The 13,673-nt window shown below is 59.7% G+C and overlaps 2 protein-coding genes across 2 annotated transcripts; both read right to left on the bottom strand.

Annotated features, from left to right (window-relative positions):
* Window positions 1-2: 2 nt before the first annotated feature.
* CHLRE_09g416750v5 (uncharacterized protein) lies at window positions 3-4,964 on the bottom strand. The gene is made up of 14 exons (XM_001696705.2): window positions 4,802-4,964; window positions 4,635-4,700; window positions 4,486-4,551; window positions 4,192-4,303; window positions 3,947-4,075; window positions 3,534-3,670; window positions 2,991-3,041; window positions 2,595-2,810; window positions 2,315-2,447; window positions 2,029-2,196; window positions 1,676-1,873; window positions 1,371-1,480; window positions 1,056-1,166; window positions 3-911 (listed from the first exon to the last, which is right to left on the bottom strand). The coding sequence occupies exons 2-14, from the start codon at window positions 4,698-4,700 to the stop codon at window positions 828-830; spliced, it is 1,581 nt and encodes a 526-aa protein (XP_001696757.2). The 5' UTR covers window positions 4,802-4,964; the 3' UTR covers window positions 3-827.
* A 3,923-nt stretch (window positions 4,965-8,887) lies between these two features.
* Window positions 8,888-11,411, bottom strand: CHLRE_09g416700v5 (uncharacterized protein). The gene is made up of 7 exons (XM_001696704.2): window positions 11,066-11,411; window positions 10,928-10,998; window positions 10,539-10,683; window positions 10,384-10,447; window positions 10,077-10,184; window positions 9,812-9,880; window positions 8,888-9,583 (listed from the first exon to the last, which is right to left on the bottom strand). Exons 1-7 carry the CDS (start codon window positions 11,122-11,124, stop codon window positions 9,545-9,547), a joined length of 555 nt encoding a protein of 184 aa, XP_001696756.2. The 5' UTR covers window positions 11,125-11,411; the 3' UTR covers window positions 8,888-9,544.
* Window positions 11,412-13,673: the final 2,262 nt, after the last annotated feature.

Here is a 13,673-nt window from a genome sequence, read left to right as displayed (position 1 = left end):
GCATTAGCCTTGTCCGTTCCTTCGCTTCCCAAACGTAAGCATCCCACTACGTTAGACTGCGTCAGCCTGCCTCGCGCCAGCAGCAGCAGCCAGCCTCCGTGGCTGAATCGCCCATTATTGGTTGTCCCCGCGTCAGCGTCCAGACTTGATCACCCTGGCACGCGGCGGGCATCGGGACATTGGTGGCCATACGGGGTCCCTACACTCTAGGACCGTATCCGGTACATGCAACACAACCCCAATGCTTGCATCAGGGTGCCACACTCACCACATGCACAATTGACAACACGCTCCAAGGCATGAGGGCAGTTGTGCCCTTTTGGCGGCATGGTTACGCAGGGACGGTTAAGGGGAGCATTGGGGGTTGGCGGACCCCGAAGCTGTCATCTGCCTCCGTGCAATGTATGCAATGTTACAAGCGGGAACAATGCGAGCGTGAAACCACGCTGAAACCATGACCCCAATGCATGCAGACTTGACACACATTCAGATAAAGTGCTGCGGCCTCTGGATCCACTACGCCACCTGACACCACCAACTCACCAAGCAAACAATGGCTGCCTCTGAGTTGAGCATGCACAGCAAGCGCTTACGAACCATTACTGCCATGTCTTCAGCACACTGGTGCATAACTGGCACGGTCGCAACCGATTGCCATCTGTGCCTTCCACCAGTACACATCTCCATCACAGTACCACATCCCCACTCACACGGCGCAAACCCAGCTTCAGCCACACCCACATCCTTTTGCCTAACAAGTAACGCGACGCTAGCCTCTCACTATGTCTACGTATTTACGCAAAGAAACATGCAACCGCTATCAGCAATCACCCGCGCTGGCGGGGCGCGCACTTGATGAGGTCATCCACTCGGAGGATGATCTCCGACGCCTCCGTGCCCGACAGCAACACCTGTAGCACGGACACAAGACAAAGTCACGTAAGTCAGTTGTCGTGACAAATGGGGTCAAGCCGGTGCCAAGCCGGTGCTGTCCCTGCGCTGCCCTGGCGTACCGCAGCCCGTTCTCGTGCCGCTGCTACCCACAGTCGCCCCACCTGCTGGCGCACGCGGAAGGATTCGTAGATGCCCAGCTCCTTCATGTCGCCCGCCTCGCCCCGCACCACGTCCACACCCATGCGGCTGGATGAGTCGGCACCGTGAGCAGCCTGCAGTTGCCGGCGCAGGGCGTTATGCAGTGAAGCGTGGCCCATGGACTTCACATGTACTTGACGCAACGCATTGAGCTGTGCAGTCTTGTGGGCGATACACGGGCCATGCTACCCATATTAGTAGCATACTCCCCGCTGGCTTCACCCCTCCGACCAACCAACCAACCCCGACTCTGCCATCGCCCTGCGCCCGCCCCGCACCTTGAGGTTGGCCACGATTTCGGCGCTGTCCAGACCCGCGTTGTCGCAGATAGTGGCGGGCAGCGCACGCAGCGCCCGAGCAAACGCCTCCATCGCCAGCGCCTTCTTGCCTGCGCGAGGCGGGGACCAGGAGCACAGGCGGCAACGTGTTGGAATCAATGGAAAGCGTGGCTCACTTATAGCGCGACTCAATTACCGTGTAGAGACCGCTTCATGCCATGCCATATCTACATGCCATCCCGTATCTACTTTTGCGCGCGCACAGCATCCAAGACACCCAGCAACCCCACCACCGGCGCCCCCACCTGGTGTCCGGCTGGCCAGCTCCTCCACCGCCTTGGCCATGCGGATCTCGGGCCAGCCGCCGCCGTACACCACCCGCGCGTCCGCCACCGTCTCCTTGAGCACACACAGCGCGTCGTGCAGTGAGCGCTCCGCCTCGTCAAGGATGTGGGTCGAGGCACCGCGCAGCACAATCGTGCACGCCTCGCCCAGCGCCACGCCTGCAGAGGGGGGCCACAGCACCAGAGTCCGACAGCGACAGTCAGCCGCGACGTCATGAACATTCGCCACGCAACCAGAAACACTTGGTGGCCTTGATACACCAAGCGACTACCGGCGGCCCGAAGCCTGCCCAAACTTGCACGCACGCACGCACCCGAGAAGTGGATGAGGCGGTCCTCGCCGATCATAATCTCCTCAATCAGCTTGCAGCTGCCCAGCTTGACCTCGCTGGGGTTATCGAAGGTGGACACGATCTCTCCGCCCAGCACCAGCGCCAGACGCTCAATGCCGTCGAAGTCAGCGTGCTCAATGGCCATCACGCCTGCAGGCATGTGGGTCATTGTTCCACTGCCGGATCTACAAGACCTGCCCAAGAAATGATCCGACCATTTACATATTCCCGCCCTTACGTCGCCTTTCAATATCCCACGCCTTCCCACCTGCGTCCGCAAACATCTCCTCGGGCAGGTTGTAGATGAGCTGGCGGTTGACGAAGCAGTTGATGCCGTGGTCGATGATGGACCGAACCTTGGCGCGCATCTTGTCCTTCTCAGCCGCCTCAATCTCAGCCACCTGGCATGGGAACGGGAGAGCATGTTGGAGAGGGCCCTCCCTCAAGCCAGGCCCCGACTGGCTCACTGATCTGCCCGCCTGCCCTGAGCCGCCTGAACCCCTTCCCCCACGCCCTTCCCCCGACTCCGTCCACCCTGCCCGCCCCACCTTGGCCATGCTGTCCACACGCACGCGGGCGCCGTAGATCTTGATCTTGTCTGTGTCCATGGGCGTGTTGGCCACCAGGATGCGCGCATTCTCAATGCGCTTGGGCTGCCCCACGCCGATCTTCTTGTCCAGGATGAAGCCCTCGTCCAGGAAGGACTCGTGCAGCGTGCCACCCGTCTTCTTGATGATGTGGATGGCCTCCAGGTTGCCGCTGCCCTGTGGAGGTGGATGGCATGGCGGGTGGCAGTGCAATTTGCCTAGACATGAAGCCTGTGCAAAAGCTGTACGCCTGACTGTTCACACCACGTGGCGTTTGCTGTGCCCAACCTGCACCCCTGCCCTGCATCCCATCAGCCCCCACGGCTCCTCCTGCTCCTGCCAACCCTTGCTCCGCACCTTGAGGCGCATGATGGCGTCCACCGCCAGGTTGGCAAAGTGCTCCTTGTCCTGCGGGACGGGGGCGAGGACACGACGGGTAGGAACAGTGTGTTGCGACAGAAAGGGGACAAGCCTGACCTACCATGAGCTTCAAGCTAAACAGGAAGGGGAGGACTGTCCCATTATCTTATCACGGTCATCTGCCGCCTACCCCGCCAACAACCTGCACAAGTTAGGCAAGTGCTATTCGGCTTGTCCTGTCATGCTTTAATTACGGTAGTGGTGGTAGTGGTGAAACACCCACCCCACCCCCTACGACACCGCAGGGTCCGGACAACACCAGCGAGGCAAGAACTCTGCAATGCTGCGATTGCGAACAGTGGTGCTGTCTCGATGCTCCTAGTTGTCAACCCATCCTCGTCGGGAGCGATCGGTCGCTTGCCCTGTGGCCACCGCCCCCCTCCCCTGGACGGCGATAGTGAAACATTCCCCCTCCCCGGTAGCTTGCAGTACAGCCTAGCGCTCTCGATCCCCTTGTAACCCCTCCGCAGCCGCACGCACCACTGTGAGGATCTTGCTGCTCAGTGTGGTCTTGGCGATGTTGAGCAGGTCCTGACGGAACTGCTCCGCGTCGGACTGGTGGTTGAACGCGCCGGTCTCCAGCACGCCGCGAGCACAGTCGCACGCCTCGCGGTAGCCTATTGTGGCAGCGTATGTTACCATCAGCGTGAGGTGCGTTTACGAAGTGCGCTACAGCATCTGCATGTTGGATGTTCTGCATGTTGCCCGCGCACCCCTTGCAGGCAGTCCCATCCTCCCGCCCAAACGACGTTTTGTGATGTCGCTGTGTGCCATCCGCCGTTTCTCATGTGGAGGCACAAGACCTCATGGAACCCAGCGCCCTTCCCTACAAAGCTAGCCTCCCACATCAGCGCTCCTCCCCGTCAGACACCCCGCCCAGCCACGTGCCTCACCCGCGATGATGGTCATGGGGTGCACCTTCTGGTTGACCAACAGCTCCGCCTCGCGCAGCAGCTCGCCCGCAAACACCACCACACTGGTGGTGCCGTCGCCCACCTCGTCATCCTGCACCTTGCTGATGTCTGCGGGGCAGGCAGGCAGCAGCGAAACAGCGATTGTGAGGCACACACTCATGGCGGCGATCGGTGCCTGTGGCATGGTCGGGCCAGCGTGTTCGCCTACGTCAGCCCCGTCTCACCTACGAGGACCTTGGCGGCCGGGTTGTCCACGTAGATGGACTTGAGGATGGTGGCGCCATCATTTGTGATGGTCACCTCCTGGCCGCGGCTCATGCTTTGAAGGATTTTGTCCTGGGGTCGGGGAGCAACGTGTATACGTGTGTGCTGAAACCCGGTGCGCACCCGTACCATACCCCTGAACGCCCACACCCAGGAACCCCGCCCCGCCAGTCCTAATGCCACCATCCTCACCCAGTCCATTCCTGTGCGCCTGTGAACGAAATCCCGCGCAGCTACCATCAACACGAGCTCACCATGCCCTTCGGCCCCAGCGTCGACTTCACCAGATCAGCTACAGCGACAGCTCCAACAAACGATGCCTACGAGAGCGGTGACGGGTGTAAAAAGAGCTGGGGAGCCGCGGGGCCGCTTTCCCGCGTCCCCGAGATTCCAGAGGCCTCACCATACGGGCATTCTCGCCGCGTTCTTCCGTTGCTCCTTGTGAGAGAATACCTGACTGCTGCGACATCTGCAGGAGATAAGAGAAGCAACCTTTCGGCAAAGTGTCCAAGATCGTCTAGGCGGCCTCTCGGGCGCCGTTGATTAAGGCTCTATTTATATCCATCTCACCGCCATCTTGGCTTGGTTAGTAGGGGCACAAGCCTCAGCCTCCAAGGCAAAGAGAGCTTTGCTTGGAACTCAAGAAGCTGAAGCCTCGGCAACTGAAACACTACTTAACGCACGCAGCTCATACGAGTAAACAATGTGCAGTGTCAGGAATGAGCAAAACAACTGATGCGTGCACAGTGCAAGACTTTTGCCTCACGGCGGCATGGGATTGGGCCGCGCCAGATGGACGTAGGGACTGGGGAGGCATACGTCGTCCATCCATGGCCTGGTACTAGCTACCACCAACACCCGCCACCCCGCCCTCTGGCTTGGTTGCAGCACCATGTACGATGTTACATCCGATGTCTGCAGTACGGTAACAGTCGGCCACATACACACTGTAAGCGGCACCCTGCGGCACCCACAGCCGTCCATAGCAGACGTGAGCCATCCAAAGCCATCTATGTCGCCCGCCGGCGTGCAGCCGCCCGCCCGGTGCCAATCAGCGTACAAGCCACGTCATAACCCACTATGATGGGGTGGGACCGAGTCTCGCCAGGCCACCCTTGGATTGAGCGAAGAGCAGATGGAAGTATGAAGCTGAACAGACCACGAAGTGTCATAATGGAAGAGGAGGTGGAGTGATGGCACCTAGTAACATGTTCGGTATGGCGGGAGGAGCGTCCTATGGGAGCAAGCCTACTACAGCTAGAGTAGGCCGACGGCGTTGCAGGCGGCACGCCCCTGGGGTCCAGAGCAGGGTGTTCGTTCTCCACGTCACTGGCTCGTGAACTGCGTCAGCAGGTCCCTCTTGTAACCAATGCAATCTATGATGCTACTGGGCCTTGTGCCAACGTGTCCGCCCGGTGCCCATCCGCGTCCGTTGTATACGAGCATACCGGTATACACTAACCCCCCCCCCGCACCCCCCGCATGTGTACGGTACCAATTGTGCAGCAAGGCTGCGCTCAACGCCTCACGCTTTGAACCTGCCTACTGGGGACCGACATTATCCATTTCATACATTGTCCCACCATATACGGCTCTAGCTAGCACCTCAGTCTCTATCAGAGTTCTCAGATTGCATTGGTTTCACGAAGGGCCTGCTGACGCAGCTAACGAGCCAGCGAACACGCACTAGTAGTACGGCCGTCCTGCTCTAGACCTCAGGCACACTGCCCAGACAGCCACACTCAACATGCACACACACACACACACACACACACACACACACACACACACACACACACACACACACACACACACACACACACACACACACACACACACACACACACACACACACACACACACACACATCAGCCAAGCCCAGCTGTGGCTGGTCCAGGCGCCGCCGGGTTTTCAGCAGTGTGTTTGGGACGTGGTGGTGATGGCGGCGCTGGCCGCCACAGAACATGGCCGGGTGCGGCTGCGCGGGATGACGCGCGCCGCAGCGGCCCTGGGAATTCAGACGGCGGCGGCAGCAGCTCCCGAGGCTGCGGTGGCAGGTGCAGTGGAGGCAGAACCCGATCTTGACGAGATCCCGCCCACACAGCTGACGCCGCCGCAGCCAGGCGTCAACCCCGTAGAGCTTGCGTGCGCTCGCGCAGTCGCGGACTTCTGGTCTCGGCTGATGCAGTTCGCGCAGCTCGGCGTGTCCCAAGGGCTGGGATGGTGTTGACGCCACTCACCCCATCCTGGCGGTGGTGAACGGTGAAATGCTGTGCGCGTTGCCGCAAGCTATGGAGCTGGAGGCTTGAAAGGGATCAGCCCTTAGGAGAAGCGCGTAGCACTAACATGAAGCAGTGGCATACGAGAGGGTCAGCGGGGGAGCTTAGTGGGCAGGCGAAGGGTTTTTTGTTTTACGCCCCGTGGGAGCAGGGCAAGGTTTGCGAGGTTTTATTGGGTGCTGCAGCACCCCGGGCCTTACGGCCTGGACCGGCCTAGTGGCCAGACGCGTTTGTGGCTGCCCTTAGGCATTGTCTGCCCTGGCGTCGCGAGCTGGTTAGGTTGCGGTTGAGGTCGTGCAGGCTGCGGGGTCGTAGGACTCAGACCCGCAGCCACTGTGGTCGTGCTATCGCGTGCTGTCGCGTGCTGCGTGCTGCGTGTTTTGTTATGTTTGCTGTTGTTTGTTTTCTGCCCGCCTGGTCTTAAGAGGTAGCTCGCCCGCTGGGTCTGAGGTTGTTACAACTTACAACGGTAGTAATTCCGCAAGGGTTACTGGCGCGGTGAAGGGTCGGAGTGCGTTACCCTGTGGACTCCAGAGCTGTTTGCGCTCTGCCGGGGAAACGCCAGGTCACGGCAGCCCTCGATTGAGAGCCCTGTCGTTGGTTACCGTATACCAGATACACGATTCATGTGATCTGGCAGAATAACCGTGGAAACCGTAGTCACACACACACACACACACACACACACACACACACACACACACACACACACACACACACACACACACACACACACACACACACACACACACACACACACACACACACACACACACACACACACACACACACACACACACACACACACACACACACACCGACACCGACACCGACACCGACACCGACACCGACACCGTCTGGGCGGGCTTCGTTTCGTTGTTGTTTTTTTACACACACACACAGTCTGGGAGGCTTTCGTTTTTTAACACCCCCCCCCCCACACACACACACACGTGCGCGTGTAAGCAATGATTTTTGTACAAGTCAACTGACTGCCAACGGGCGGCACTTCGGTGTCATGCGTGCTGGCCTCCCGTTCCATAGTCACATGGCATCGCAAACGGGCGCACATCTGGACTGAGCGGTGCGCGGCACCCTTCGAGAGATTAAGTGAACGTGCCAAACAAGCGTGCCTCGTGCACCACAGCACCAAATTGGGAAAACCTGCTCCTCACGCCTGACGCAGCGGCAGACGGCGAGGGACAGGCCGAGGAGCAGAGGTGAGAGGGCGCCCACAGCGACGGGGGGCACGCTGGGGACCCCGCGCTGATGGAGGTAGCATGACGCACCCGTGGCCAAGGCCTGGACTACAGCCACAAAGCGCTAGCTAACTACTACGCCTTGTGCCCAGCTAACTACTATTGCGGACATGTTTTGAGTGTGAGACACACGGCTGGCTGACAGCGCTGCAGTCGACTGGATGGGCAGCCTGAGGCATCTGTGTGAGGTGCACTGCAGACTGTATGGTTGGAAGCGGGTATTTTACTGTATGCAGTACTAAGCTCCAAGGAAGATATCGTGGCTGTGCTCGTGCTTGATAGCTGGACGTGGCTGGACGCATGGCGGGCCGTGCCTGTACGAACCGACGCCGGCTATGTCCGGGAGATGAGGCAGACGCTTGCGGCCTCAGACTGGAGACGTGGCGTGGGTGCAGTCCACTTTTTGGGCTGAGCCCCCCGAGCGAAGCGATCCAGGGGGGGGCGAAGCCGCCCCTGTCCGTGCCTGCCTGCCTGCCTGCCTGCGTCGACAAAAAGTACCATACTGGCACAAACCGCGAGCGCCACGTATTATTAATTGCTATTCCCTATTGTAGAAAAATAGGCGGCAGGGAAAACTCGGCCGGAGTAAGAAGCGACCTCGCGAGTCCATGGACATCTTGACTTTCTTCAGTCCGCGAGTATAGCTCTCGGGCCCTGAATATCTTACATCCATGTATCAAAACATGTCGACGACAAGCATCTTGGGGCAAGAATGTCGAAATCTTGTGCAACAGCCGAACCATGCGTGCCGATCCCGCCTTAATTATGTCGCGGCCCCGGATCACGCGCCCGAGCCCCACTAGCCGTTTGTGGTGCTTGTGAGGGATTTGGAATGAGGTATCACGGACTCATGTGTGGAGTGGCGTGGACAGGGCGTGGCGGTGCCTTTGGTATGCCCCTTTGCCAGTCCCGCTGGGCTTGCAAGGGTGCTGTTCATGTCGCCGGTACCCATCGTCACATCCCTTGCTCTAGGGGCTCAGCCCATTTTCCAGCTGTACAAAGCTGACACCCCTTGTCCCATATAGTGTCAAGCCCAACCCGGCCCAATACCGCACCCGTAGCGCCGCAGCAGAACTGCACAGCGCGTAACGCCACCTTCCAGCAACTCTATCGCTGACTCGCAAACACCCTTACATTCAGCTGCATGGTACCATGCCTGAGCCAGTGTTACTTGTCTTGCTTGTCACACTCCAGCCCACTTGGCTTACTTGATCCATCACACCCAGTAGCGCCGTCATGGAGCCAGGCCCGCTACAAAGGAACACGTGTTGTTCCCCAGTCACAGGACAAGGGGCCGAGCCCCTCTAGAGTCTGAGGATGAACATCCTCATCGCCCGGACATAACCGGGGTCGGTTTCCACAGGCACATAGCCAACCAGGTGATATGCCCAGCACTCGTGGCGCCACAGCAGAGCCAGACGCAGCCAGACGCAGCACAGTTGTCAACAGTCACACTACTTGCCATGCCGCTGCTGCCTGCCGTACATGCCCTGCTCGCCCTACTGTGGACCGCTACGTAGACACCGGCCGGTTCCTCAGCCTGCACACTTGCGTTGCTTCTTGGGCGGCGCTGCGCTCTCGAAGCCCACAATGCGCAGTGGGGGGCTTCGCCCCCCCTGCATCGCTGCGCTCCGGGGCCCCAGCCTAAAAATACTCATGCTCCGCACCTTCCTTCAGAGCAAGCTTGGATCACACACACCATATACGCAGCAGCTGCCTTACACGTCCAACATCCTCTCCCTTTGTACTACTGTCAGTCGGACGCAAATTGCTATTCACGGCTTCAGCACGACCCATGTAGACCACGGGGCGTCCTGCGATCGCGTGTGTCAAGGTAACGGCAAGCCTAGGTCATGGCGATGCCAGGCGCGCATGCGGATTGCCGAGAAGAAATTGAACGCATTCCAAGGTAGCATATGTTGCCCCCTGGCCCACCGACCGCATGCCCGAAGTGCCTTTTAACGTGAGGCTCGTCTGGAAAACGCGTGTCATCAAGGGTTCCGGCCCATGCCCAGACCGCGCATCACAGCCCAGATCCCCACCTGGTACGTGACGTGCACGGGCAGCCCGATGCGCTTGAAGAAATCGTCCACCGCGCCCTTGACCGCGCCCTGTGCCCGGGGGTATTTTGAGGCAGGAGATGCACATGGGAGCGTCTGGGATTGGACGCGGAGACAGGCTTTACTGAGGGCCAAGGGTCGCCCTTTTATGAAGCACAAACACGTTTATGCCGTCACTCACGTCTTGGCACCATGCCCGTGTGCTCGTGTACCCCGCACGCCCCGCCTCTTCCGCGTCCAGCCCCACCTGGTGGACGGTGCCGTTCATGCACTTGGCCCAGTTCTGCTGGCTGATGGCCTGCACCTGGGGTGCGTCCAGGTAGTCGTGGCCGGCCATGATGCCGCCGCTCTTGAGCTGCGGGCCGGGTGAGCCAGGCCGGGCAGAGGAGGGGTGAGGTCTAATTAGTACGAAGGTTGAGCAAGGGGCCTTGCGATAAACGTAAATCACGCCCGCCTATGAAGCACAGTACCTGACTAGGTGCAGGCAAACACACCATACTCCAATCTGATGTAACTCCCAGCCCTTTGTCGTCAGACTTAACCCAGCCAACTACCTTTGGCCAGTAGAGCTCGATGTCCTCCAGCACGCCGCAGTAGTCGTGGCGCGCGTCTACATAACTGCGCGCGGGCAGAGGGGACACGTTGCGTCACAACGCAGCGCTAACTACAGGCGGCATGACACACATGCGGCGTTGTACGGGTAAATTACATGTAGTCAACCATCTCGTTGATGCGCTTGACGGCGTCGCTGGTGAAGTTGCGCAGGAACACGGTCTTGCCGGTGTAAGCGGCCAGGTTGCCCTGCGCTTCCTTGAACAGCTGGTCCTGCTTGGCGTTGTCCACGTTGGCGAAGTCTGTAGGTCAAGACGCACCGGCAACGAAGGGTAGGTTTGGTATGGCTGCCGCCGGCGTGTTCCTGTATGACGTATGGGACGTGTGCCTATGCCGCATATTGCTGGCCGCACAGTGGTACACGCGCACGGGTCACAGCTGATGCCCACTTTTACGCACGCCCGGTCCGCCTGGAGTGTGGCAGCCCGGTCCGTTGCGGTTGTGGCTGGGCCGTTCGACTGCCCACAACGGGCCGCGCGCACATACCCTCGTAGTTGGGCTGGTGCTGCCAGATGTCTACCAGGTAGTACCGCGTTGCAGATGGCCATGTTTTAAGACTGTAAGCGGCGGCCGCGGCGAGGGTGAGGATGGTTTCCGACGGGGTGGGCGGTGTGCCTGACTTACGTGTGCGCTGCGAAATGCCCGCGCTGGACGCCAAGCTCCACGCCAACGCGCAGGCCCATCGTCTCTAGCATGTATCCGAGCTCATTGCGCGTGCGAGGAGCCACAAAGAAGCTCGCTGCGCCTGCACTCGCAGCGCCCGAGCTCGACTTTGCGACCAGCGATCGAGAGGGTTGCGCGGTCGCAACGGCTGAACCGCCTGCTACTTCTCCCTTGAGGAGCTCAATAACTTGGGTGTTCTGGTAAACTAGAACGCATAGCAGAGCTATAATGCCCGAAACAGCGAAGATAGCGGGCCATGCGGCCCCCGGGCCGCGTTCGCGCTTCGACTTGTCCATACTTGTTTAAGCAGCCCAGTAGCACAATATAAATGTATTTGGGAAGTTGGCCAAGATACCTGCTTGGCATGCACCATGCCGGCCCATGCAGGCACGAGCTTGCAAGCCCCCCCCCCCCCGCCGTGCTGAGCGAGTACCAAAGGAAAGCGTGGAGCGCCAGGGAGGCGCCAGGGTACCCGGTATAGGGGGTGTGCGCCAGGGGAGGCAATTGCTTACAGGCAACACGCAGTAGTGTTGCACAGCAGGTGGGCCGGCGCGGCCTACTTCAGAGGTAGGGATGCAGGCGCTCTGGATTACGCAACGACCCCGGGCACAGGATTTCGCCTGGCGAAATCCCGCTGTCTTCAGTACAAAGGGGGATTCCTGGCGGGGACAGCGGGATAGCCCGGGTGGGGTCACCCGCGGAAGCGGGATTCGGCGCCGGGGGGCACCGCAGACAGCGGGATTCGGCCGGGCCAGGTAGGGGATGCGGCCGGGGCGGCTGGGAAATGTCACCGGGCCAGGTAAGAATATCTCGCGGCTCAGGATGTGTGCCCGGGGACACCCCCGGAATTTGGCCGGGCGAGCGGTACTGCATCCCTCCGCCTACTTCCCTTATGCATCAGCAACAATTGCGTGCTGTCTAGCAGGTTGCGTGCGGGTGCGATGGGACAGTGTCAAGGCAGGTTGATGAAGTCCCGTAGGGTGCAGCTAATTCCCAGACCCCAGAAGATGGCAAACAATTTGCAACGGCAGGGCAGGAGTGCGCGGCTGGTCGAACGCCCGAGTTACTGTACCGAAAAGTTGCTGGCTGGCTGGCGTGGGGCATGGCTAGTAACACGCAGATGAATGAAGCATGCATGCACACCAATGGATTCGCAGCATGCACACTGAGCAACTGATGAAGCACTGCGCCGTGGGCACCACTGCTAGCTGCTGATCGGTGTGGATGTACGGGACGCGCAGCAGCGCGGTCGTCGCCTCGTCCGGTGTCATGCGCTAGTACTGCCGCTGGCTGCGGTGTTGGCTAGGGAATGAATACATTTACGAGCGAGGTCATGATGACACCATCACGTTTGGCTATTGGGCCCAATGCGTTTGTAGCTGGTGTGCCCCGATGCACGCCCAAAGCAAGGGTACCCGTATCCATACAGATCCATCAGTCCGCTGTGGAGGTCACCTGGAGGATTTGTTTAACGCAACAGCATTGACACCTGTTGACACAGTTGAAGTGTGCATACACAGCGGGTACACGGTTGCCAGCACTGGCCAGCACTGCTGGCCGTCGGCCCTCTCCTTACTTGGGTTGCTGCCGACCGTCACGCACAGCACGGCATTACAGTTTCATAGCCTCCGCGCCAAGCGAATGTCGGTCACTATACATGCAATGAGTCGAAGCCAAGCCAAAGCCCGCCACAGCCTCACAAAACATATGCGCTGGTGCCTAACAGCAGCAGTGTGGCAGTGAAGCAATGACGAGGCACCACAGGCCAACAGTCTGCTGACCGCCCCATCGAGTGAAAGCACTAACTGTTAAATCAGAGCACGTTCCTGAGCCCCCGTCCGGGGGACGCAGGCCGACGTGAGCGTTAAGGCGTACGTGCCCGTCCCACCGCACCGGAAGCCTGACGCCACGGCCCACCTGTTCTCCAGTAGCGCTCGTGATGGAACATGGCAAGGGGCAGGAAAGCGTAGTCCCGATGTGTGTGGCTCCCACCCGTGCCCACATAAATGCGTAGCAAGAAGGGACAAGGCATTGGTGCGTCGTTCGCGCGCTGTTACTGTACCGACGGTAGCTGGCAGGTTGTGTCGATGTTTTGCTGACGCGCATTCCTCACGCTCCGGGCGCCCGGCCAAGGCGATAGCACCACACAGACTCAATGCGACGCCACACCGCGCGGATAGCATAGCCGATGCGCACCTGCAGGCAGTCGACCGGCGTCCACGGATGAGCTGTGTAGACGAGCACTAGCGTAACGGCGTGCAGCAAAACAATGGCCGGGCGACAGTGTGACAAACAGGGGCAAGAACAAGGCGAAGCAAAGCAGAAGAGGGGCCCGAATGGGTACGACAATTGTGGCGGGCAGGCCGAATGCGGTGCAACACGCCAACAACACAACCGGAGGTGAGGAAGCGTTGCTGATGGTGAGGATAGGTGCTGCGACGTTCGGTAGGGGAGCTGTGGCCGCGCACTAGTTGGGAGGAAGTTTCCGGGGCGTTGTTTCCGAGGCATTGTTTGTGGCTGATGTTTGTGGCTGATAAAGAAAGAAGCAGAGTTTCGGCTGTGAGCGGCT

The sequence above is a fragment of the Chlamydomonas reinhardtii genome, chromosome 9 (assembly GCF_000002595.2).
Source record: "Chlamydomonas reinhardtii strain CC-503 cw92 mt+ chromosome 9, whole genome shotgun sequence".
Taxonomy (NCBI): domain Eukaryota; kingdom Viridiplantae; phylum Chlorophyta; class Chlorophyceae; order Chlamydomonadales; family Chlamydomonadaceae; genus Chlamydomonas; species Chlamydomonas reinhardtii.
This window is presented reverse-complemented; position numbering and strand designations above follow the sequence as displayed.